General features: G+C 45.7%; 2 protein-coding genes across 4 annotated transcripts in view; one reads left to right on the top strand and one right to left on the bottom strand.

Moving 5' to 3' along the window:
• The window catches only part of SUPT6H (SPT6 homolog, histone chaperone and transcription elongation factor), a 30,913-nt gene extending 13,440 nt beyond the window's left edge, over window positions 1-17,473 (bottom strand). Inside the window, exons 1-20 of one of the 3 annotated variants that reach the window (XM_074263710.1) lie at window positions 17,305-17,367; window positions 9,106-9,248; window positions 8,416-8,558; window positions 7,625-7,783; window positions 7,459-7,532; window positions 6,849-7,041; window positions 6,278-6,362; window positions 5,543-5,816; window positions 5,100-5,201; window positions 4,593-4,709; window positions 4,216-4,305; window positions 3,936-4,078; window positions 3,664-3,815; window positions 3,447-3,542; window positions 3,157-3,286; window positions 2,729-2,879; window positions 2,413-2,567; window positions 2,008-2,203; window positions 1,505-1,644; window positions 1,298-1,415 (exon numbers count right to left, since the gene is read on the bottom strand). In XM_074263710.1, coding sequence (XP_074119811.1) covers window positions 1,298-1,415; window positions 1,505-1,644; window positions 2,008-2,203; window positions 2,413-2,567; window positions 2,729-2,879; window positions 3,157-3,286; window positions 3,447-3,542; window positions 3,664-3,815; window positions 3,936-4,078; window positions 4,216-4,305; window positions 4,593-4,709; window positions 5,100-5,201; window positions 5,543-5,816; window positions 6,278-6,362; window positions 6,849-7,041; window positions 7,459-7,532; window positions 7,625-7,783; window positions 8,416-8,524 — 2,484 coding nt within the window. In that variant the 5' untranslated portion in view covers window positions 8,525-8,558; window positions 9,106-9,248; window positions 17,305-17,367. Of the gene's footprint in view, window positions 1-1,297; window positions 1,416-1,504; window positions 1,645-2,007; window positions 2,204-2,412; window positions 2,568-2,728; window positions 2,880-3,156; window positions 3,287-3,446; window positions 3,543-3,663; window positions 3,816-3,935; window positions 4,079-4,215; window positions 4,306-4,592; window positions 4,710-5,099; window positions 5,202-5,542; window positions 5,817-6,277; window positions 6,363-6,848; window positions 7,042-7,458; window positions 7,533-7,624; window positions 7,784-8,415; window positions 8,559-9,105; window positions 9,249-17,304 lie in introns of all 3 variants that reach the window. The other 2 variants (XM_074263711.1, XM_074263709.1) reach the window with 2 other exon arrangements.
• A 229-nt stretch (window positions 17,474-17,702) lies between these two features.
• SDF2 (stromal cell derived factor 2) lies at window positions 17,703-23,810 on the top strand. The gene is made up of 3 exons (XM_074263731.1): window positions 17,703-17,911; window positions 20,808-21,004; window positions 23,120-23,810. The coding sequence occupies exons 1-3, from the start codon at window positions 17,737-17,739 to the stop codon at window positions 23,405-23,407; spliced, it is 660 nt and encodes a 219-aa protein (XP_074119832.1). The 5' UTR covers window positions 17,703-17,736; the 3' UTR covers window positions 23,408-23,810.
• The last annotated feature ends 1,903 nt before the right edge of the window (window positions 23,811-25,713 follow it).

Here is a 25,713-nt window from a genome sequence, read left to right as displayed (position 1 = left end):
GACAAAATAGCTGCTATTCAATCCACAAAATTATTTTGATTTTCTTTCATAAAAATTTTATTTATATAAACATATAATGGGTTTATTTTTAAAGGAATTCTGAAAATACACCGGTCTTAATTTCTAAAATGATAAATACTGATAAATATAAACAAAAGTTCTCTGGGATCCTCTACAATTTTTAAGTGTAAAGGAGTACTGAAGCCAAAGAGACAGGATCACTACCTAGTCTCTTAAGTAACCTCATTCAGTCTACTCAGTGTCCAAAAGGCCTAAATTATCTCTTACTGATTGTGGACAAAATCTGTCTCTTATCATATAGCACTGCACTGGCTCATGCTAAACTCTGGTGTGTTACATCAGGCTCTCTAAGGGAACTTCTTGACAAAGTAGGGCTGGCTCCCTCTCTCCCTCTGTCCCTCCATCCCTCCCTCCCTCAGCCTGTATTCACACAAAAGATGTTCTGAACCAAATGTAGGAATCTGTCATTCATCTGTTCAACTTAATCTTGTTCATTTCAAATTGCTGAGATTTTGGTTTTTTTTAATTATGACAGTCATCTACATTCCTTGGATAGCTTATAGAACCTGAGTATTTGTTTTTAAAAGAGGAATTAACGTTTTTCTTTAGGAATAAAGATGAGCCAGCTTTTGTAGAGCTTCCCAGTTTATAGTTACTTCCTTCACAGGCCAGTGGGGCCTTCACAGTGCCATTATACTCACTTCCATTTGAGTGATTAAGAGATTCCATTGAGAGACAAGGAAAACAAGACCCAGGGTCATTAAAGCATGACCTGCTCCCAATTCTACAGATAATCTGTGACAAAGCAGGAATTCAAACTGAGATAATGCTCCAGAGCCAGCAGTATTTCCCCTAGCTTCTGCTACTTTTTCAAACAGAAAGATATCAAGATAATAGGAGAGACTGTGGGCAAACTAGCAAAATCCAAGATGCTTCTCCTTGGAGAAAGGACTGAAGAGCTGGGGACAGTAATGTTCTGTGGCCCTCAAGGAGCTTTATGTTCAAGTCTGAGTTTGACACCTCTGCCTTTCTGCTTCAGGGACAAGATGATCTCAAGAGCTGCAAACCCCAAGTTGACACAAGCTTTTTCTAAAAGTGTTCTAGGATAAGACTTGGCAACTGGCCAGAAATGGACTTTTTACTTTCAGATGTCACCTAAAGCCCATGGAGGCCATACTTCCCCTGGGAAGACTGAGGGGGCCAAAGGACAGGTAGAGGAATAAGACCAATGAAGGTGGTCCTGCAGATAAGCCTCTCAACAGGAATCATCACTTACTTTTTTTTCCCGCTCTTCTTCCCTCCACGCAGTCCTCCGTTTGGTAAAGTGAGGCAGCCGTAGGAAATCTGTTACTTCTCCCTCTCCATTGACCAAGGCACAAAACACAGGGTGGTCTCTGGCAGAAAGAGAAGAAGTTCATGACCCAGTGCTGAGCAGAAGAGGAGGCCTCAAAGGCATAGGGAGAAGGTGGGTGGAAGCAGATACCTGGCAGAGGAGAAAGCAATCCCTAGCACCCGGATGCCTTTCCCTTGGTTCTCATCCATAAAATCATCATCTTCCTCCACCTGTTGGTCAGGTCGGTAGGGGGCCACCTTCAGCCAGTTGTACAGCTTCCGGCTACAAGCCTAGGGTGAAAAAGAGGACTATGACAGACTGAGAACAGAGCTGTGCATGTGGTACCAAACCCGGTACTGCACAGACAGACAAGGAACACTGCTGAATCCTTTCAGGCACCCCAAGTCACAGATAGCCACACAAACGCATAACAATCAAGAGTTGGCCTGGGGGCCACTGAAGCAGACCCCCAGCAGGAGAGAGTAGGACCTTGTTCTGGGTACCTTCCTGGCATGGCTCTCCTACCACCTTTCACAGGAAGGCCAGAATCACCCAGTTTCTCCTTTGGCCCCAAAGCAAGTCTCCAGAGATGTGGAGCCACCTCTGGTCCAGCTCCTCTGGTAAGTGTAAGAGCAGACAGTGGGCCACCTCACCTTAATGACATACTCTTTGGCTTCAGCCAGCAGCTTATTCTTGAGCTCTTTAGCCATCTGCACATAGAGGAACTGCTGCAGGGCTCGCTCGATGGCCATGGTCCGCTGCCGGTTCCATTCTTGAACCTGATGGCTAAACTCGTCCCGGTAGTAGAACTGCTTGATCTCCTCAAAGTACGTCTGGTCGCTGCCATAGCTGGAGGACAAGAGGACGGGGCTTTAGCGGCAAAGGTGAATTGGGGGGGTGGGGGATGCTTCGTGAGACAGAACTCAGCAGCCAAGAGGTGGTTGAGTAGTCCTGGCTCATGTTCCCCAGGCCCTCTTGGCACTCGATAGATGGGGATCCTTGTGCCTCATCTCTCCCATCACCACTTGTCTCCCCCACTGGGCAGGCCAGGGACTCACCCCTCAACTCCCTTCATGTCGATACTGATATCAATGGTGAGCAGTCCCTCCTCTTCAGCCAGGCAGGTCTTGAGAAACTGGTCGTCTCGAAGTTCTTTCACAGGCTTATTCTTCAGATACTTGAAAGAGTAGGCGTAATGGGCCTCATCAACATCCTACATGGAAGAGAGGACACCATCAGACCTGAGAGCAGGTTGATTAGTGAAGTGCGCAGCATGAGCCCAGGCTGGTGGTCTCCTGACCGCAGCCCCGGGGCCAAGATTACTCAGGGAGTACCTCAGGATCACAGCAGCGTTCAGAACTCTCAGTTGCTCACCTTCTTGCCCTTCTTAGTTGGGGTGATATTAACTTTAGCCCTTTCCTGGAAAGTCTGTCGAAGCACCTGCCGGACAAGGGGCTCCCGGGCAATCTGCAGAGCTACCATATAGCGAGCACCTTCTAGTACCGCTTCTGGGGTAGGGAACTGACTGTGAGAAGAGGGCAACAAGGAGAAACCCAGTTAGTGCTGCTGCACCCTGTCACACTGCTTGGCTGACCTTAAAAATCTTAGTCTTGCCCATCACCCAATTTACAAATGAAGAATCCTGGGTTCACAGAGGCTGAATGATCTGCCAAAAGTCCTGAAGCCAGGTGCAGAGCCAGGCCTGGGACCCAGATCCTCGATTCCAAAGTCAGCCTTATTTTCACTTACTCACTAGTATTCTTCTCCTTCTCTGCCCCAGCTCCTTCTCCTCTTGTGCTTACCTGCACACATAGTCCTTTGCCAGTTCCAGGGGCTCAGCAGGGAACTGCTCTGTCTCATGCCGCTGGTAACTGTCCCGAAGGTTCTCCCCAAACTGTTCTGGGGTGAGCCCAAATTTCTTGGCTAAGCCATCTAAAGAAAAGGGAGAGGATTAAGTGGGTAAGATGTTACCTAGATGAGAGAATCCATTTGTTCTTCAGATTCTGGTGGTGAGGTCTCCAAGTCAGAGAACTTTGCAAAAAGCAAAGAACCAGCACTCAGCACAGTAGCACAAGGAGGACGTGGTTCTAACCTAGGCCGGCGCTTTGGCAGATGGTGTACATGTCTCGGCGGGAAGCCTGCTTCAGCTCTGGGCCCTTCTGCTCATCCTCCACTTCTTCCCCTTCACCTGGTAAGAGGAGACATTTGGGATGTCAGTGCTCAGCCTCCAAACCCAATTTACTGCTTTTGTGCCCGTGAGGAGGAGGAACACTGCTCCTGTGGAAGGCCCTTCCCAGAGTGGGTCTCACCTTCCTCTTCATCTCCATCCTCCCGGGTGCGCTTTAACTTCTTCCGGCTGGCCTTGGCAGCATTCTGCATCTTTGGGATGTCACGTCCATAGTATAGTAAGAAGTGGTTGTAGACATCCTTCAGCTCATCCATCGACTGCACATCTTTCAATCTGGAAGATACAAGAAACAGAGTCACCTCCCAAGGGCCACACCAGGGGAAGGATGGCAGAGATTGTGGCTGGGGAGCACTGTGCCCAGACAAACTTGAGGATGGGAGCTGCAGACCTCACCTCTCCATATCTGTGGTGTCCAAGGCCCTGATGCCGTCAGCCAGGGGCTTGTCTGGGTCGGCAGATATCTGCTCATACTGATAGGCTTGCATCTTCTCAAAAAGCCTCGTCAGATTCTCTTTTCGTATTTTTAACTGCGTCCACTGAATGAGAAGAGGACAAGGGTCAGCAGCCTAACTTCTGTGGGGTTGGGTGAAGCCAGCCTTAGGCTCCACATCCTCACTCTTTGGGGGCCCCACAGTGTCTCTCCCGTGTTCCTGGGGGAGAAGCAGACACCCACCTTTTCATCCCACTGCCACACCCTCCACAGGTCATTGATGTGCAGCTCAGGTTCTACATATTCCTTTCTGTAGAAGGCAATGAAAGGTACCTGTGGGAGCAAAAAGACACCAGACTGTCACCCAGGAGGCAGCTCTTGGGAGGAGGTCTGAGTAGATTTGGGTCTACTTTTTGGGTACCACTGCTACCTTCAAATATTCTTTCCCCTGGCTAAAGGATTAGACACAGCAGCAGCAATGTTATTACTTCTCACTAGACTCTTAAAAATCAGATTGCTCATTCTACCTGCTTCTAAGACATGGAAACCAGGCCCTCCCACATCCTTCTAACAGAGCTGCTGGTCAGTAGGCCACAGACTACTGGGACTCATGACAATACCTCAAAATGCTGATTGCGAATGAAGCCCAGGGCCTCTTTGATCTTCTGAATAGTGCTGGGGCCTTTACGATTAAAACTGCTGACTGGCTGCCCACGGTCCAGGTAATCGGAGCTTTCCTGGCAGGGGGAAAAAAGGAAAACCAATAAATGAAGATCTTACTCTGGAGACAACCACCTTCTGGAGGGAGGGGCCAGCCCACTGAACATAGTTCACTTTATGTTCAACAAAGTACAATACATATCAAGTGCTTAGTGGAGGCTTCCAGATGATGATATATACTTGTCTCCCATTCTTTTCATCCAAAAATTTCAACAAAAGTCTCTTTTTCCCAATCTCTAGACTACCCTCTCCACATATTTATTCTCGGTCCCTCTTATCACAGACACACTATCACAAATAGACATACACAGAGTTATCTGACTCTGAAGTAGCTGGTTTATGTCAAAGCCCAAGGGGGAAGAGCTACCAAACAGTCAGTACTCCGGCAGGGATGGTAATGCTAGTACCTGGAGTGAAATGGTTGGTGTTGCAAAGGCATTTCGATAGATCCAATCGGCTTCCTCTTCCAGCTCATCATCTTCAGCTGCCTTGACAGGGATGGAGCGCAACTGGAAAGAGATTAATAGATTGTAGCTGTGCTTACAGAACAGAGCAGGCACTTAAAAAGTACTCACTGACAATGACTGTACTTCACATTCTCCAAAAGATAGTGCTACCTTTGGGAAAGGATGCAGAACTAGTGGGGCTACCCATGCTAAGAATTGAATCATTTCTCTCTTCCCTGCCCTGCCTGTCCCCTTTGGGAGTCAGGGTCACCCATACCAGTCTGGATCAGATTCTCTCATTTAATCTTTCCCCTTTCACCAAACATTCCCAATTCCACCCAAGCCAGGCTATGATAGAAGACAGACTCCCCCTTATAGGACTTCAAAGGCTGAGCAGTGCTCACCTGGAACCTCTCGGGCAGATCTGTAGCTCGGATCTCATTATCCTGGTCTGTCAGGTGGCTGCTCTCCAGCTCACTGGGTTCATACATCTCAAAAATGCTTCGCCGACTAACTCGCTTTTTGGTAGTCTTTTTGGGTCGCACCCGGATTTCACCTTCAGCCTCATCATCTTCATATTCGTATTCCTCTTCCAGCTCCTCATCATACTCATTGTACTTCTCAAACTCATCATAGTCAAAGTCTACCCCAAAGATCTCCTGGGCCTCTTGCAGGGCCCTGTGAAGAAGGTAAGAAAGCTCTGGTGAAAGGGAAGAAGCCACTCCCTCAAGTTCCTTTATTATGGTACAAGGACACTAGGAAGCCTAGGAGAGGAAGACGTACAAAAGATCCATGTCTACTGGGGGAGAAGGGCTCAGCTGAGGTATAGCTAGAGACAAAAATCTGTCTATAAAAGAATGGGAGATAGTCCAGTCACCTATTCAGGCCCAGGTTTTCTTTATATGAACATAGGGGAAGGTTCACAGTCTAATCAGTGGTCAGTCTTTGCTAATACTCTAAGATTCCTGCTTGCATTAAAGGAAGACCACTTAAGACAAGGAGGCAGGTAAAGTAACAGCAGCCATTCTGGCCTTTGGTGTGGCCAACAATCCCACCTTGCCAGAATATTGCCCAGCTGGCCCTATTCAACGACTAATCACTTTCTTACCATCTTATACAAATATAGTGACATCACTTACGCATCTGTATAGCCTGGAAGTTTTTTCCTCCATTTGGGTTTCTTAAGAGGCTGTCCATCATCATCCACTATGAAATCATCAATATCTAAGCATGGAAGAGAAGTGTAAGCAGTATGGTTACATGTTGACAGTGTTTAGAGGTCAGTGACTCAAGTCCCTCAAGTTGAAGAATCTCAACATCCTAAGAAAACCACTTTATACACAAAAGCTATCTGAACCATAATGAAGCTTTTAAGATCAACTGCAAAATGGAGCAAATTCCCATAAATTTCAGGGGAAGATAGGATTTGGCGATACCCTAAGAAATCTTGCAATCTCTTTTCTATCTTCTGCCACCAATTTTTGACATGGTTCTAGTGGAAAGACGCTTGTCTCACTGACACTACGGATTTTCCTTTGGGGGAACTCCAGAAACAGAGTTTTGTGACAAGCACTATGCCGAATGGCCTCATTGTGAATACTATCGAGCCAGAACCTTTAATGGAAGCTATGTCATCCACTTCATTATTGCTGACCAGAAAAACTATTCACCTGAAATCATTCGCCAGTTTCCTTGACTCATGCTACCTACCTGATTCTTCATCCTCTTCCTCTTCCTCCTCTGGTGCAGCCATGGGGGCCTCCACAGTTTCCTGTCCTTCTTCTCCTTCACCATCTTGAAAGATTTCCTCAGCAATGGCTTCTTTCTCATGCTCTTCTTTCCCATATTCTTCCTCTTCATCATCCTCATCATCGGACATCTTTCGGACACGCCTGAACTTTTGCTGAGGATGAAAGGGCGGCCATTGTTAGGGTGTGTTGGGTCTGACATGAGGATTCTTCCCTCTCGTTCATATACCAAAATGTTAGGAAGGAACATCATGGTATCTCTTTTGCCCTTCCTGCCCTTGAGTCATAATTCATGGCACGAAGTCTCAGCAGTCCTCACCCTGAGTTTCTGAGACCTTTTTCCTACCCAAGGGCCCTGTGCTGGGAAACTGAGGCCATATCTCCCCGGCCTAAGTGGCTCTTTTCACAGCTTAACTCTGCCCCTGAGCCCAACCCTTGTATTCAGAGTGCTAAGTGCATTTTCCTTCCCCTCTAAAAAGAACAATGAACAAGCTTAAAAGGGGGAGGGGGGGAAGAACCTACTTTCCCTCTTCCTCTCCCAATTCTAGGAAAATGCATGGTGTTCTACTTACCCGCTTGACTTTGACACCCAAATTCTCTTCAATGAGGTCAAAGTCATCGTCTTCCAAGCGGTCGTCAAAAGCTGCTGAAAGAGAAGGGCAGTGTTCCCCTCAGGTTTGGGCCCTCTTCTTTTTAAGACGTGACCCCCTAAGCCTCCCTCTCAATCTCTCTACTTACTGCGTTTCCGCTTTTTGTGTCCCACATCATCTTCGGAGTCTCCAGAATCACTGGCCTCATCTTCCTCTTCTTCCTCTTCATCGTCATCATCATTGATGAACCCTTTCAAGTTCCCTTGTTCATCCTGGTCATCCAGGTTCTCCTCCTCCTCCTCTTCATCTATGAGAGATGTGTTTGTTACTCATCACAATTGAAATAAATGTGTCTTTTACCTTATGTAAGGCTTGTCTGCAAGACTGGGGATTTTAGAGCAAGAAAATAAGCCCAGTGAAACAATGCTGCTCTTTTTCTTTCATTGCAGAAACGGACAGAACATCCTTGTTCCCTAATGATCAGGATTTAGAGACGATCTTCTCATTATTAAGTCTACTCTTCTTGTCATAAGTGAGAGTAGCACTGCCTATGGCTCCAAATCAGTCCAGCTTTTTTCAATTTCAAGGGAAGAGAAGGGACTGATTTCTTTGGGCAATAGACCCAATTACATAAGTGCCCCATCTAAATCATCTTCACAAACATGTTTTCTCATCTTTACTATATCAGATAATTTTTTTAACCCCAAACATACCTCCCACAATTTCCCCCTTGCTCTGATAAAACCTACTTTTTCCTGACTTCCCCCAAAGCTCTCCTAAGAGCTCTTTCTCTACAAGCCCAGGTAAGTTTATTGGATTAGATACTGCCGGCTCCACAAAAAGCCAAATGACACACACAAGAATGAGTGCAAGTCCTTTCACACGCACACAAAAAGCACCCTCTTGTCTGCAGGGTGCCCAATATGAGGACACACTTACCATCTTCTTCTTCTTCAACGAATTTCTTGGTGACCCGAGGTACCACCTCTCCTTCATCATTGTACTCTTCCTCAGATTCCTCTGCCTCACTCTCCACAAAATCAGACATGGCTACAGCTGCTCACACAATGCTTCAAGGAGACCTGATGAAGAGTTGCAGGCTGAGAACCAGGAATTTTGCCTTCCCTAGAGGTTCTTAAACCTGCTAGGAGGGTGAAAGCAGAACCAAGACTCTCAGTCTTGGAAGCTATTTGCAGCCCTTGTCTCCACCAAGATAAACTCTTCCCTGGGGGTAGGCTGGTTGCTAGGAGCTTACTTAGATGGGCTGGCTCCCATTCCTCCTTTCTTTTATTCTCTACTTTGGATATGTATCCCCTTTCTTGCCCAGATAATTTTCATTGCTATCATGCCACCTGACCTCTAATATCTTTTAAGAACATGGCTTAGATAGTTGGGCTATAATGTAGGGATCCCCATCTTACAGATGGACCTCGGCTCCTTTCTCTGTAAATGATAGGGTTCAATTAGATCTCTCGAAGGTTTCCTCCAGGATCAACCTGTCTGTTGCAATCTTAGCTCTTCCTCCTCCCCACAGGAACTTTCTGCTCCAGCAAGATGAGTCTCCTTAATATCTCCTGAGCATTTCATGTGTGGGGTCCCTAAATCCCTACCGACCTATCCGATGCCTACCTTGCACTGCCGTCTCCCCTCATCACCACACAACATAATGAGTTCTCTCTTCTGAATCCCTCAAATACTTGCTGACTCTTCCACTTCTTCAGAAACACTGATCCAAAGCCTCCTATCCACAGTGTAGTTACTACACTAGGCCACTAGAGGAGGAACAGGAAATATCACATAGGCCTTGCTCCTAAAAAACTTACATTTTATAAAGGAAATAAGACCAGAACACATATAAACAATAAAATTTAAAATATGATTAAGTGCATAAAACAGGCATAAAGTATTGAGAGTTCATATTCAAGAAAGATTACTATAAATCTGAGAGGCTAGAAACTATGGGGGGCGTTGGAGCAAGGTTCCCAGAAAACGGGCAAGTTTTTTTTTTAACCGGTAAAATTCTAATAGGCAAGGATGAGAGGCCATTCTAAGCACAGGGGAATATGTGAAAGGTGAGAGATAGGAAAGCACAGGAAATGTTCAGTACAGTTATTGCCAGGGACAAACGGGAAGTCAATGCTTGTTTGCAGTTAGAGTCTGGCCTTTATTTGGCAGAGAATGGAGAGCTGTGGGAAAATCCTGGGGCATTCAAACCACAGACAAACCATACACAAAAACAATTAATTCAGGCAATTGTTGGAGGGATAAGGGGGAAGGATTGCAGAGGGAGACCTTGAGGTAGAAGCAAATTCATCTCCTGTATCACTGTCCGGTATGTGGGTGTCTTATCTCAATTATATTAAGTACAGTGGGAGAGTTTCTACTACTTCTTCATATCCCTCAGCACTTGCACAATGCTATTTACATGGCAAGTGCTCAACAAATTCTTGCATTATAAATAAACAAACCCAGCTTTATGTCCTTTATTTTATCATCAAGAAAACCTGGGGGAATCAAAGCAATATCCACTAGTTAACCAACTTTGATCTGTACCAATACCAATCTTTGGTCAAAGCAAAGTAAAAATTTACAGGTTGTCAAGGTAGGTATGTACACACACACACAGGTGTGCATGTCTATGCGTATGTATATCATGTTTCCTGGTAGCATAACAGGCCCTATGGACCTAGTGACTCATGGAGATGGCCCTCAAACTCAAAATTCAATCTCAGAATTCTCTCTGAAGTGAGAGATTACAACTGTAATCCTATAAAGAACCATTCTGAGACTGTCATATGCTTTTCAACCAACATAAACATTAGAAATCTTAGCTCATCAGCAAGACTGATTACATTGAAAAACTTGTATTTTTTGACATGATACCATCATGTATCCTCAAAGAATCAACATGATAACTGATGGAAACACAAAGGGGACAGCTGGCTGTGTATAGTATTTTAACAATGAGTATTTATTTATTCCCCCCCCAAAAAAAAAGTTATCTTCAATATAATGTGATTAGAAATGAGCAAACGTTAACAGATGGGCAAGTCAAGTACCATACTGTTACACAAGGAAAATGGATAGATTTTGCCAGTGGCTTCTAGCATACTACTGGGTAGTGGATGCTACACTCTGAGTTCAAATGTGGCCTCAGATACTTAGTAGCTAGTAACAAGTCATATAACCCTTGGTTTGCTTCAGTTTCCTTCTAACACTTGAACAGCCACAACTCCGGTATACTTAGTAGCTCTTTGGTGGAGGCTCAAAGACAGATCACAGGACGATTTGTACCTGGCCTTGTTGGAGGGAGTCGGTATCCTGATCAGATCATGGATCTACCAAAATATGGAAATTTCAGAGAGCCTGGGAGCAAGTTCAGATTGGCATAGCACCCCAATTAAGTCCTCAAGAGCTGTTAGGAAATCTATAGGAAGAAAATGTATGCAATTGGTGGGCTGGAGAAAAGAGGCGAAGGCTCGGCCTGATCCCCAGTGACTCTCTGAGTAAGAGTTTCAAAGCTCCCAGCAAAAGGCTGGTTGACTGGTTGGTTGTTTTTTTTCTCCTGGTTTGGCTTTTCTCTGAGGCCTTCCACATGCCATTCCTTTCTGTTCAACTGGAATACTTGTTTTCAACCATTCCTAAAGTCCAGGTTACCTGGCTATGGTGACCACCACTGGGTGCTGGGCATCTCCTTCCAACCACATTGGGGTTTCTAATTATAACTTCCTCCCTAATCCCCCTCAGCATAGAATCGAACCTTTAAAAAAGTTTTGGATATGACAGCCCCCACACACTGCCTACTACTCCCAGGCCCATCCATCCCACACAGCCTAACTGAATACTCAATCTTTCACAGGTCTCAGTCACTGGCAGATCAGATCTGGACACTAACGCTAACAGCCTCCCTCTGACTATGTAGTGGTTATTGTCTGGAGGTAATGAACAAACCATTATAAGCTCTCCCCAGAGATGGCATGGCTGAGCAGAGAGAATAATGGATTGGAGGCAGGAAGGCTTGGGTTGAATCACTCCAACACTTCTAGCCACTTTATCCTGCATATAGCACTAACTCCTTTAACTTTAAAAGTTTCTCTTCTGTAAAATAAGCAGAAAAACCTCCACTAACACTTCCTTCAAATGAGACCATATGTTAATGTGTAAAGAGCTATTAGCCCTTGTTCTTCTCTAGGTGAACCATGAAGTCCCTCCCGCTGAGGGCTGCTACGCCAAGGGGAGGGAGGGAGAAGTCTCCCAGCTCTGCCCTGGCCAAGGACACCCCTCTCCAGGAACAAGACATGTGGCCACAGACAAACAGGAGAGACTGGTAGGAGGCTGTTGGGCAGGAGGGAGGGGGGCTTTTGTTCACACCCCATTCCTACTCAAAAGTAGCCTAGGGGATGAAGAGGCTTTACAGAGTCCCTGTGGTAGTAGAATCTTCCTCCCCAACAGGGTACATGAATGGAATGTGCAACAGAGGCAGGCAACAGGGTGTGGAAGGCAGCAGCTGAACAAGAGGCTGCTGCTGACAAGGCCCTGATGGCAGTTACCATGGCATCCCTGGGAAGGCAGAAAGGGGAAGGGAGCTCAGATGAGGGTGCCTCAGGGGAGGCTTCCCCCTAGCCTGAGAAGCTGAGGAGGCAATTAAAGGTAAGTAGGGATGAAGAATCTGAAGATGAAACTGGTGGAAGAGGTCAAGTTTGACTATCTTGTCTGCTTTCCACTGTCCCTATATTGCATCACCCCAAACCCTCAACCTAAACTACCACAGCAGCTCCCTGTTCTCTAGCTCACAAACAAGGATCTGCTGGAATAGGTCAAAGTCCTGTAGGAAAACAGAACTTCCCAGAGCTTCTAAGCTTTACTTTATCACTTGCAAAGGAAAGGCACACCTGCTGGGGGCTGGAGGAGAGTTCATTTTAAGGGCTGGGTAATAACAACAACTCAAACTAATTGGCTGGGGGAGGGGAAACCACAGACCCCAGAACTTATTTTTCAAAAATCACCTTTAATCTTGTTGCCCAGATACATATTCCCCTGGTAAGTAGTTATATGAATAACATTATGGGCTGAGGAGCACTATTTCTAAAGGGAGATATGTTACTAAGCAAGAGAAAGAGATAAAGGATGAAGAAACAAATGTATATACAAAGGACATGCAAAACTAAAGTCTAAGTTGCAAAGGTTCTCTCCATCCCATTCAAACAAGTGTATCAGGCAATGTTCAATCCCTTTTACTTCTCTCTATACCCCTCCAAACTCAATCCTGACCATGCTAGTGACTGGCCAGCTGCTCCTCCAGCCCTGTGATAGGCTGATGCTCAATCGTGGGCAGACACCATCTCATTACGTGAGGGTGTCGACTTTAGTTACTGTATATTGTGGCTTTGGTTACTATATATCATGACTTTAATTACTATGTCAATGTAACAGCTGAGACCCTCACAGTTAGGCTTTCCCATTACTCTCTCAAGGCACTAGCCTTGTTCCATGACCCTCACAACAGATGATCTCAAATTATGCCCCTTTACACCTAAATTTGGATGAATGTACACTTAAAGGTTCCTCTCCTTCCCCTGCCCCCATGAACACTCCTTGCCCTCTTCCCATTCCTCTCTTCTTCAGGATTTTGGTTGAAATCACTTTCCCTCTTCTCTCATGTCTCTTCCATCTTTTCTTCTTTTCTATTTACATTCAACTTTGGACAAATTCAAGTTTCCCCAGTCCTAAAGCTATCTGTAATAAATCTCCATTATCCTGTGAAATACAGGCTCTTTAAGGACAATCTACTTTTCTATTTATATCCCCAGCATCTAGCACTGTGTTTTGTACTAACAAACCAAATTCAACACCTCCAAATCAAAGTTTGTTATCTGGTTTTAGCCAATCTTTCCAATCTTGTTTTACATCCTCTCCCAGCCACACTGGCACACGATTTATTCCTCTGAATCCCATCTCCTGCCTCCATGCCCTTTCCCGAGTGCCCTCTGTGTATGTCATTCTCTCCGCATTTCTGCCTCTGCCAAAAAAAAACCAAAAAACTCCTCAGCCTCTTTTAAGGTTCATCTAAGGTATCGTTTCCATGGGAAGCTTTTCTTGATTTTCCCAGTGGTAGATGCAGTCTCCTCAAATCACAAGTAAGCTACATTTACTTATGTATGCATGTTGTATCCTTCTAGTAGAATATAAGTTCCTTGAGAGCAAGGGCTCTCTTCAGGTTCTCATTCTTATCTAATTGAATTGCATCATTCCCTTTTACCCAAAATTTCTTCCTTATTTCTGTCAGTGGGATTACCTAACATCTTTTTTTTTTCTTCTAAGTTCATTAACTTTAGTATTATTTGTTTTTCTGCCCTCTTTGTAACTTTACATTCAATTAATGATCAAATTCTGTCATTTCTAAATCTGAAATTTCTAAAAATTTCATCCATGTCTGTTTCAACACATCCTCACAACCATTAGACAGGACACTAGCCTTCCATAAGGTCTTCATCTCCATCCCAATACTGCCAGCCTCCTTCTGAAAAGATGTGGCCACCTTCCAATGGAATTAGCATTGTTGGGCTACTGATGAGACCCCAACAATTACATTTAGGTTCCAGAATGATCCATCAAATGTTGGGGGCAGAGGTTAGACCCCAAAACATATAGGGATTTCAAGCCAGGGTTGTGAGGTATCTCAGGAGAATTTGTAGGTTTTTACCTCCAAATTTCATTAAGGTTCTGTCAAAGGGCTAATTTTCAAAAGGGACTTGTATTGATTAACAAATCGAAAGACTTAGGTTAAGTTCCCTAGAAGAACTTTCCATGTAATTATGCATATAAGTGAATCTTTATTACTTTATTCCCTACATTTAGAATACCACACCTCTATTTCTGCCTTTTAAAATTACACCCAGTCTTTTAAGGAACAGCTCAAATGCCAACTCTAACATGAGACCTTCCGATTTTCACAAGAAGTGAAAATTCTTCCGTCCCCCTTAGCACAAAGGTGGGGTGGCTTCTTTATTCATTTCCATATCTCACTGTCTAGAAACCATTTGGAATGTATATCAATCAGCAAGGATTGCTGTGTCAGATGCTGAATGCCAGGCACCTTTCAAGTAAGGTAGTGCAGGGACTTGTATCCTCCATTTTACAGAGAAGGAAATGAAAATGAGATCAGAGCTAGGACCAACCCTCAGTCTCCAAGATCAAGTTACTAACCCTCCAAAAGAGGGTGCTTTCTAGCTGATGTATCCCTAGATTTATCCAAACAATATCAATTGATGAGGAGCTGAAAAATGACCAATTTAGACCAGTGCATAGCATAAAGTAGGACTTTAATAAATGTATTATCTAGGTTTAGATCAAGTTCTTAGCAGGAAAATCATTTCCTTTCCAAGATGCAACCAATTTAAGTTCTGAAGATTGGAATCTCTTCCTCATTTCATATGGCATATAGATTCAGAAACACTCAGGTCCTTTCTTTCAAGTTTAGAAACTGGCTGGCTCTGCCAGGGTCAAGAACTTAAGACAAGCTGAATGAAACCCGGGACAAGTTCTTCTTGCAACAGGAACCCCTCTAGTTAGACATACGAAAACTCTCTGCATTCAGACTACTTAGACCAAGGGTCATTAATTATTTCCACGAGAGTAAAACATTTTTTTCCATTGAGAATCAAGATAGCCAGAGAACTAAGATGAGGATTCATGAATAATCGAATAACTGTTTGAGAGCAGTATGGGAACAATGTTTTCCCACAAGAATCACTTAAGCTGTATATTCTTTCTACCTTTCTCTAGGGCTTTTAGTACCTCTATAGCTACTATCTCCCATAGAAATAATGGCAAACTCCCAAGGTGGTGCCTCAGGATATCTGGGGCAAGAGACATAGTAAAGGAGAAGTAGGAAGGGCAGAGATGGTACATAATGGAAAGAGAAATGGATGTACAGTTAAGAGGATATAGGTTTAATCTTTTATCACTTCTTATCTGGAGAAACTATAGAACCTTGGCAGATCTTCTCACTTCCCTTTCCCTTTCTCCCCAGCTTGTCCAGGATACAAGCACATTAGCCACTTAGGACTTGATCCCACTGATCACCAGGGGATTTTGAATCTGTTCTTTTGGGAGGGATCACCCAGGGGCTCAGGATATCAAAGCCAAATGTAGCCTTACATAGCCCAATGCAGCTCAGACCTCCCAAACTCAAGAATCAGCTCTCCCTCCCCCCCAAGGAGTTCAGACACAGTAAGACATCACCACAAGGCCAGTGAGTCTCTAAATGCCTACTCCAAGGGCATGTTTTCCTTCTTCATCCTGAGCCTTCTTAACTTCTAAGCAGCATTTGACACCATTGATCTTTTCTCTAAAGGTTTTCCTGACTCAGCTCTGTCTTGGCTTTCTATCCAATAACTGCTTCTTGTCTCCTTCGCTGGATCTTCATTCAGGTCAAATAAATAGTTGTGAGCGTCCCACAACAGTCTGTCCTGGGACCCCTTCTTGGCTCCCTCTATTTTATCTCACTTGGTGATGTCATTAGTCCCCAGGAATTAAATCAACTCTAACTTCTGGGCTGAACTAATCATCCAGCATCAACTGGTTCCTGGATATCTTAGGCTGTGCCACAGATAACATAACAAAGCCAAACAAGATCCACTACTATCACCCTCCCAGTCCCCCTCTCATTCACCTCAACTATATACCCCCTTGTGAACTTTGACCCTTTCTACTTTTAGAATATGTACTTCCCCCCAATTCGTCCCTTTCTCTCCAGGATACAGCCCCAAGGACACTTCTCTGCATTAAAGTACGGCCCTCTAAAAGGTCTCTCCTTCAAATTCTTTCCTGCATCACAGAGCGGTAAAACCCACCCCTGCCCTGGTCAGGGACGCTAACACCGAGACATAATATCCTATTACTTCAAGCTCTCCTCCCTGGCTCCCGGACGCCTCGCCAGCCCGCTCCTCCAGCTGTCCCGACCTCCTGGTGGGTCTGAAGCAGGACTACCCCCTCTCCCGGGGGGCCGACTGGGTCACAGGTGGGTTCCCCTCCCCCCAATGGCTGGAACCTTCCAATGTCACATCACTTCTGTCTATCTGTGGCACCTTGAACAGCCTCATTATTTACGCAGATGCTCCCGGCACAGCTTTTCTGCTTTCTATTCCCACCCCTCGGCACACTGTCGAGTACACAGTAAACAATAAGTGCCGAAAGAAGGGTCACTCTGGCCAGCATCTCCTCTGGACGCCGTTTCTGGCCCGCAGTCGCCCGGGTTAGACCAGCAGCTTCTCGAGGGCACGGACTAAGTATTTAGGGGTCTGGGGCCTTTTTGGCAGCCTCAGCCTGTCACCCAGCAGGAGCTGAAATGATGCGGGCCACCGCGCAGGAGGCGGCGCGCCGGGGTGTAAGGGCCGAGAGACGGAGCCCAGCCTTCTCGGCCATTTAAAGCCCCCCACCCCGACCCCCGCGATCCCCGCCCGGCGCTGGGAGTAACTTGAGCCGAGTCCCGGAGAAAGTCGGAGCGGGGGCTGCGGCCACGGGCCCGGCTGACGGCGCGAAGAAGGGCTCGGAGGCGGCGGCCACACCAAGCTCGGATCGGCCGGGCCGCCCGTCCCCGCGGGAGAACCGGGCCCGGGCGCCGCCCCCGCCCCCGAGGCGCCTCCCCGAGCTTCTGGGGGAGGGGGAACCCTAAGGACTCAACAAGTGGCGGGCCTGAGAGGTGAGTGTTCCCGGGGACGCCGCGGTCGGAGTCCCGCGCCCCTCAGGCCCTCCCGCCCCACCCCAGCCCGCCCCACAGCACCCCGGGCCGCCCGAGCAGCCTCCGAGCCCCGGGCCCGGCCTTACCGAGCCCTCCGCAGCGCCGAGCCTCCGAGGAAAATGGAGTCACCGCTTGGCAGCGCCACCGAAAGCGAGTCCGGGGGCCCCCCACACACCGACGTGCCCCCTCCCCGACGCCCGCAGCCGCCGCGGCGTCTGAGGTCACTTCCGGCGCGCTGTCACTGAGAGGAGGCGGTCCGCTCCCTCGCCACTCTGCAGGGCGGAGCGTTCACCGGGGCTGAAGTCGCAGATGGGCCACTAGGACAGCGGCAAGAGAGAGACCGCCGGCGGGCTCCGCGTGGGGGCGGGAGCGGGAGTCTGGCGCGTCTGGCCGTTTCCTTCGGGCGCTCTAGCTGGAGGAAGCATAGAGAGAGGAGGCCTGGGGGCGCCACTTCCTCCAGTGCCTGGCTCCTCCCGCTGCTTCCGGTTCCGGGGAGGAGCCGTGTTTCCGTCGGGGCGATGGGGCAGTGGGGCCGGGCCGGGACCGTGGCGGGGGCGCTGCTGTTGTTTGGGGGGTTTCTAGGCCTGGCTGGCGCTTCCGATCTGCCCCTCGTCACTTGCGGCTCTGTAGTGAAGCTCCTCAACACGCGCCACAACGTCCGATTGCATTCGCATGACGTACACTACGGGTCCGGTGAGCCCATGGGGCGGGGCCTGGAAAAGGAAAGAAGGACAAAATCCCTCCCCGGAGGCGGGGCCTGGCATTGGGGGAACCCCGGGGGTGGCGCCTGGGCGAGGTCTGAGGAGTCAGTAGGAGGAGGGACCTAGAACCCTTCCACAACCGGAAAAACACGTGGGGGGAGGAGTCCTGAGCTTCGAGGAATCTTGAGAGGGCGGAGCTTGAGGGAGGGGTCTGGAAGAGGGGCCGGAAAAGTTTTCGGACTCTGGCCCAGCTGGAGTGGACTGGAAAAGAAGGAAGGGGAGGGGGCAACTCCCGGAGGTCTGGGGAGAGTCTGGGCTTCGGCCCCGAAGACCGCCCTGGAGGAACGGCCGAACGGACTTAGCTAAGCGAGAGCTGGCGGGGCCTGCGGGGGAAGGAGAGGTTCGATGTGTCCTCCCCCCTCCACCATGCTGTCTAAGTGAAGAACTCTCGACCCCATCCCCCAATCCAAAGTTGTCCCTTCGGCAGCTAGGTGGCGCAGTGAATAGAGCACCAGCCCTGAATTCAGGAGGACCCGAGTTTAGACAACACTTCCTAGCTGTGTGACCCTGGGCAAGTCACTTAACCCCAGCATCAAAAAAAAAAGGCCCTTCCTCTCAGCCCCAAACCTCCCGCTTTCTGTGGAGAGTCTTGTAGCCTGAAGGTCTATACTTAACTACACTTAAGTTTAAACCCGGAAAAGACTGGAGTCATTCAGTCCAGCCCGCTCTCCGGCCCTCCAGGCAGCCCTCGCCACTTTCTCTCCCAGGCCCCGGCGCCTTTGTGTCCCGGAACTGGTCCCAGCCTAACTCCTCACTGGTCTGGGGCTTCCTTCCCTGCAGGTTTCTCCTCTTTCACCCAATCATTTGATAGGAATTAAGCATATCACAATAACGTTAAAGAACCCGTATGGCCGTACTGTTAGCCAGCTCAAAAAAACGTCAGGGATTCCCAGTTTTGTTTTAGGGGAAATTACACATTCCTTGTCTTGGCTTTGTTTTTCTTTGTATTCACAGACAACTAAAGGTCTGGAGTCCAACCCATTGGATCTTTATTTTGGCCCTGATTGTTTCTGAGTGAATGTAAATAGTAATAATTCTTGCAGTTTCACCCAGAAACCCTGAGGGTCTTCCCCTCCCACATTGATTTTTTTTTTTAAACTAGGTAAAAGAGGCCGTTTCTATCTTACCCCCCCCCCCCCCTTAATCACTGATTGGGTGTTGCCTCATCTAAGATCTTAGATTAAACAGAGCCAGGTCTCCCGCTGCATACAGGGCCATCTCCACCCGGTCTCTCATCTGCCCAGTGCTCCCTCACTCAGGTCCAATCCACTTGCATGTCATGGCATCTCCGTGTCCTTTTCCAGAAGGGGGGACAAAAAAAGAATTCCCAGCATGTAGCAGAGTACTTAGCACGCGGTAAATGCTTAATACATTGTAAATTGTTTTATTAACACTCTGATCCTGGCCTATCTTTCCAGACTGAGCTCAGTTGACTCCCACTCCTGCCCTCTTTTTAGCAAGTCCAGCTTACTTACAGTCCTCCTCCATGACATTCCACTTCCAGCCTTGGAACTGGCTCTTCCCCTTCCTTTCTGGCTTTTTTCCTAGTCTCTGCTCCTGGGAACCCCCAGCTTCCTTCCAGGGTCTGTTTAAACGGATAGAGAAAGGCTTTCTCTAACCCCCCACTCATTAGTGTCCTCCCCAACCACTGTGTTTACTTATCTTTGTATATTTCTCCCCCACAATGTAAACTCCTTAAAGGCAGGGACTAGTTTAATTTTTGTCTGTATAGCCCCAGCACATAATAAATACTTAATAAAAGTCTCAGCATCAGTACCCCAATAATTACATTTGGGTTCCAGAAGTTTCCCTGGATGATCCATCAAATGTTGGGGGCAGAAGTTGGATCCCAAAATATATAGGCCAGGGTTGTGAGATGTCTCAGAAGAATTTGTAGATTTTGACCTCCAAATTTCATTGAAGTTCTGTCAATGGGCTAATTTCCAAAAGGGAGTTGTGTTGATTAACAAATTGAAAAATTGAAAGATTTAAGCTAAGTGCCCTAGAAGAACTACTCCTCCTCCCCCCCATCCCCCATTAGCAAGGGGGAAGACACCATTAAGTTGGTCTTTGTGAAACTTTAGTAAGCAAGCTAAAAAGAGGGAAAGAAGTAGGGTACTTGTAGTAGGTTTTTTTTTTTTTATTGGAGAAAAATAACTTGGGGAGAGTTGACATCATAACTTGTTTTTCTGATTGGATACAGTAACTGTGGGGTCATAATTTTATCAGTGCTAGAAAGTTACAAAAAAATTAAGGATAACAAAAGGGTCCCCTTACGGACCAGACCTTCTATGCCTCTTCCTGCTTGCCTCCAAATGGTGAGAATTTATCTAGGCCCATTGCTACTAAGACCTACTAAGATTCAACCCAAGCCTTCTGTTGGGCACCTCCCATGGTTTGCCTGGACACTGTGTTGCTAGCTGGGATGTGGCCTTTTGTGGGGGGTCTTGTTAATCACATTAGCATGATACTATGAAAAAAATACTAGGCTCTAGAGTTGGGAGACTCCTGTCTCCCAATTAGGTCTTAGATACTTACTATCCATGAAACCTGGGAGGCAGCCTAGTTCGATTTCCTGGCTTGGGCTTCTTGTGTATAAAATGAGCTTGATCCCTTTGGAATAGTTCCAAACTTCTTAAACTGTGTTTCCACCCCATATGGAGTCACATAACTGAATGTTTATCGGTAAATGTTTGATTTGGAAACCATTTTGAATACCATATAAATTCCTTGGGTGGAAAAGAGTCAAAAGTGGAAAAAAGTTTTAAGAAGTTCTGGTAGTTGAGTGAGCTAGAACAGCTTTTTTGTTTTGTTTTGTTTTTTTCCAGGCAGTGGGCAGCAGTCAGTTACAGGGATATCAGATGTGGATGACAGCAATAGTTACTGGCGGATCCGAGGCAAAACCTCTACAGTGTGTGAGAGAGGAACCCCAGTGAGATGTGGCCAGGCCATCAGGCTGACTCATGTCAATACTGGGCGCAATCTCCACAGTCACCACTTCTCTTCCCCCCTCTCTGGCAACCAGGTAAGTATGGGGCTGGAGGAGCTTTATGCAGTATAATTATCTGTGTTCTGGGTTGTTAGACCTGTTGGATCAGGAGGCATTTGTTCTCCTTTTTGCTCATTAGGAGAAATTTATCTGTGAAAGAAAACCTGTTCTAGACAAGAGGGAGACTTGTTTAACTCCCTTAGGAGATGGGCTCATGGTATGAAAACCAGAGGTCATCTTAAGTAGAAGAGGATTGGGAGATTTCTCCTTGATCTAATAAATTAGAAAGACAAGATGTTTTGTTAACTAACACTTAGGCTTTTAGAGAATGTGGATTCTTTAGAACTTTCAGTTCTGGGGAATACTAGAATTGTTTTCAGTGGTTCCAAGCACTAGAGGAAGAATGAAAGTAAAGGAAGAAGGGCAAGAACTCCTAATGACTCAGTGAGGGAAGGGAGGTGAAAAGTCAAACAATGTAAGAATTAAATAAAAGTATAACAAGACAGTCAAAGATAAAGAAGGTATAGGGGGCAGCTAGGTGGCACAGTGGATAGAGCACCAGCCTTGAATTCAGGAGGACCCGAGTTCAAATCTGGTCTTAGACACTTAACGCTTCCTAGCTGTGTGACCCTGGACAAGTCACTTAACTCCAGCCTCTGGGGAAAAAAAAGATAAAGGAGGTATGAACTTTAAAGGTGTGAACCAAGTACATAAGTACCTTGTTAGGGGATGAATTAGCAAAGATGTTAATCTTAATTTGGTTGTTTATGTCTGCCAGTTTACCAGACAAATCATTTGAGTTTTACTTGCCACCATCCGAGTTCAGGCTTTTTGTTACTTCTTGCCACAACTGTTGTATTAGCTTGAATAATCCTACTGGGATGTATTCCAGTGGCTTCCTGTTGCTTCCAATATCAAATACAAAAAGCTCTGTTCCAAGCCCTGCCTAATTCAACTTCCTCTAACCTTTCTATAGTCTTTTTACTCCTTACTCCCTAACATGGAAGGTTCCATCCAATACTACTGGCCTCCCAGCTGTTCTAAGAACAAGATGTTGTCTTGCCTTCAGGCATTTTCTCTGTGTCTGGAATGTTCTCCCTCTTCATCTCCCCCTGTTTCCTGCTTTAGGAACCTACTAAAACCCCACCTTTTAATTTTGGAGCCTTCCCTTTTCATTATTTCTAGTTTATCTCATACATAGCTTATTTATATATAGTCCTTTGCTTGTTGCCTCTCCTATTAGATTGTAAGCTTCTTGAGGGCAGAGGCTCTCTTGCTTCTTTTTGTATCTTCAGTGTACACAGTGCCTGCCTGACAGGTGGGTATGCACTTAGAAAACCATTAACTAACTAGTTTTACCACCAGTTTTTCCCATTTCTTTATCCATTCTTTACATGCTGCCTAAGTATCTTCCTAAGCACAAACCTAATTGTTTCACTTCCTCAAACCTTCACTGTTTCCCCACTGTTTACAAACTCTTGAACCGCAATTTGGCTTTAAGGTAATATTTTGACTTTAGTCACAGTATACTCTTAACCATTCTATGCTCTAACCAAATGTACTTCTCATTGTTTCCTTCCCCCATCCTGTCTTTTCCTTGTATCTGTCCAGTATGTCTTATGTTACTGTATGAAACCCCCCTCACCATTTCTAGATATTAAATTTTTTTTCTTTTTTTTCAAGCCCCAGTTCCACTGCTGCTTTCTTCCCCAATAACAAACTGGAAGTGGTCTATTTCATGAATTTCTCCATTCTCATATTTAATCTCACACTAAATTGTTTTATAGCGTTTAACTATTTCTTTACAGTTTGCTTTCTTTCTTTACCAAGTTATAAACCTTTAAGAGCAAGGATGAAGTGCTTTTTCATTTTCCTCTCCTTGTAAACAGTGGGTGCTAAGCAAATATTGACTTGTATTAACTCATTTATATTCCTCTACGGGTCATTTTTTGATTTTTTTTGAGGGAGGAGGCAGGGAAAGGGATTCATTTTATGACGTTTCCTCCCTTTCAGCCCCAATTCTTAAGTTCTTCCTGTGGAAGGTTCCCCAATTTCTTTTTCATTCCTTCATCATTCATCCTATTACTCTTATCCACTTGTCAGATCTGTCCTGGGGCTCACACTAATTCTTCTACTTTCTGTCATTTCCAGGAAGTGAGTGCATTTGGGGAAGAGGGCGAAGGGGACTATCTGGATGACTGGACAGTCTTGTGTAGCGGGTCACACTGGGTGAGGGACGATGAGGTTCGGTTCAAACATGCTTCCACTGACGTGCTGCTGTCTGTTACGGGAGAGCAGTATGGCCGGCCCATCAGTGGCCAAAAAGAAGTACATGGCATGGCCCAGCAGAGCCAGAACAACTATTGGAGAGCTATGGAAGGCATCTTTATGAAGCCCAGTGAGCTGCTTCGGACTGAAGCCCATCATGCTGAGCTATGAAAGCCCTTCGGCTCTCCTCTCCGCTCACCACACACAGTGTTGTTACACCTACTGCTTTCCTCATTGGAACAGTAGCGGCCTCATCATCGCTGGGGTGAGCATCCACCGTGGGGAATTTCCAACGTTCTTAAGAGCAGCAGCTCCCTCCTTGCCAACATGCATCTATCCCTATCTTGGACTTGGCTTCACCTGCTAAATGTGGGAGTTATTGCTAAAGGTGGGACTGAACTTTTCATCCATTTGGAAGAAAAGAAGGTGGAAGAAATAATAAACTTCTCTTGGAAATAGGAAATACCCCTCATTTGGGTGCTTTGACATAATAATCCGTTAATAGAGGCGTACAGATTCCAATACATGCTTTTTCTCAGGAGTAATAAAAAGAATTCCATGCTCAGTCTTTAAATGGTCATTTAATCAAGAGTCACATTCCTTAGGTTTACTTACTGTTATAAGACAGAGACTCTCACCTGTTGACCTTATAAGGTCTTTAACTTAGATTTCATGTCCTTTGGCTATAGCAGGGCTTTTTAAACTTTTTCTACTTGTTATCCCTTTTCACTTGAGAAATTTTTACATGACACCTAGGTATATAGATATGCAAAATAGGTATACAGATCTAGCACTGAAAAATAAATAATAATTTCATAACCCCCACACTTAATTACATGACTCCATATGGGGTTATGACCCACAGGTGAAGCAGCTTTGAGCTAGAGGTACAAATCCTTATAGATGAAAACTTTTAATAGGTTTGCCTTAATGTTATGACATAAAAAAGTTCAAGAGACATATTTCTGGGTAAATAATCATTGTAGATAATTAAAAGGGGTCAGTTGTGCTTTAGGATGACAGAGATACTTCATGGAATCCAGTCAACATATCCTCTGAAGAATAGGAGTTCCTGAAAGTGGCAATGAACTGCAACTGATTAAAAATGAGAGTGAACTTTAGAGATAGATGGATTCTTTATAACTAGGAGCTGGGGGACTTGATTTTGATCACTCCCAGAATCTGGGAATCTAGAAAAAGGACCTATCCCCACCTGAGCCTGAATAGAACACAGCCAGAATTCATCTTAAATTCATTGTTCTCTAGTTGGGTAAGGTAATAATGCCAAGATTTAATCATCAAGCCCTGCCCTTTAGAGAACTAAGCTTCGATCTAATCTCCAAATGAAGAAAGGAAAAAAATCCTAATTCTCCCCAGTATTAATAGTGAACTGCTGCAGCCTGGGCCCATGATTGTTGATGAAATAAATCCAGGAGACATACCATTGACCCCAAGGGCACTCACTCTCTACTTACTGGACAAACTTTGCAAATGAGGCCAAGTATATGAAGGTGAGCGTAAATCCATGATGGGAAGAAATAGTCACTTCTTGTCTTCAGCCTCCTTCCTACCCCCAAAGCAGGTGGATTCTGAGGTGTTGGATTTCTGCATTCCAGAATTGTGATGGGGGTGGGAGGGAGGTGGCTGCCATCTGCTGGGATTCCAAGGGATATAGCAAGACTCACTTTATTTTTGGATGGCTTTTTTCCACTCACTCATTTTGTAGTCTTTACACTTTACTGGAGAATGTCAACTCTGTGCCAGATCTGTGCCAAATCTTGCTACAAAAGAGGCACCCACAGCAGTCCTTCACCAAGGAGACAGAGTGATTGAGTGGGTGAACCTCCCAGCACAACCAGAACAAAGCCTTACACCTTACCCAGTGCTTGTGGCTAGGATTTTATTAAAGGCTATTAAGAGAGTAACACAATTATCTGGGATAAGTCCTGAAAAAATATACACATTCTATACTAACGCACAGATTAATGTATGCTGTGAGACCATCCCAGAATGGCAAATTTTATTAGCCACCGCTCCAAATTTTGCACATGGATCTCCATTAAAGATTACCCGGCTACTACATAATTGGCGATGGATTTTTGAAGAAAAGGTTTCTAAGGTTCCTCTTAAAGGACCAACAATCTTTACAGATGCCTCCAAAGAAAATATTTGTGCCATATACTCTCATGATTTAACCATAAAGAGAGTAATCAGGACTCCTTTTCAATCCACTCAACAGAATGAATTATTTGCTATCATGCTAGCTCTCACTTATTACCCAGGAGACGTAAATATAATTACTGATTCAGCCTATTCAGTAGGTGTAGTACAAAGAATTGCCACAGCCCAAATAAAATTTGCAGCCTCCAATATTTATCAGCTCTTTAAGGAACTTCAAGAGCAAGTGAGAAAACATCCAGGCAAGATTTATATCTTGCATGTCCACTCACATAGTGGACTTCCAGGTCCCATTTTTG

Source organism: Sminthopsis crassicaudata, chromosome 4 (genome assembly GCF_048593235.1).
Source record: "Sminthopsis crassicaudata isolate SCR6 chromosome 4, ASM4859323v1, whole genome shotgun sequence".
Lineage (NCBI taxonomy): Eukaryota > Metazoa > Chordata > Mammalia > Dasyuromorphia > Dasyuridae > Sminthopsis > Sminthopsis crassicaudata.
The sequence above is the reverse complement of the archived record's forward strand: the minus strand, read 5'-3'. Positions and strand labels throughout refer to the sequence as shown.

Bases quoted from the DNA above. Each gene is read 5' to 3' on its own strand.
- SDF2 (XM_074263731.1), top strand. From the start codon at position 17,737: ATGGGGCAGTGGGGCCGGGCCGGGACCGTGGCGGGGGCGCTGCTGTTG. The intron at 17,912-20,807 runs GTGAGCCCATGG...GTTTTTTTCCAG, and splicing joins TGACGTACACTACGGGTCCG to GCAGTGGGCAGCAGTCAGTT. The intron at 21,005-23,119 runs GTAAGTATGGGG...TGTCATTTCCAG, and splicing joins CCCCCCTCTCTGGCAACCAG to GAAGTGAGTGCATTTGGGGA.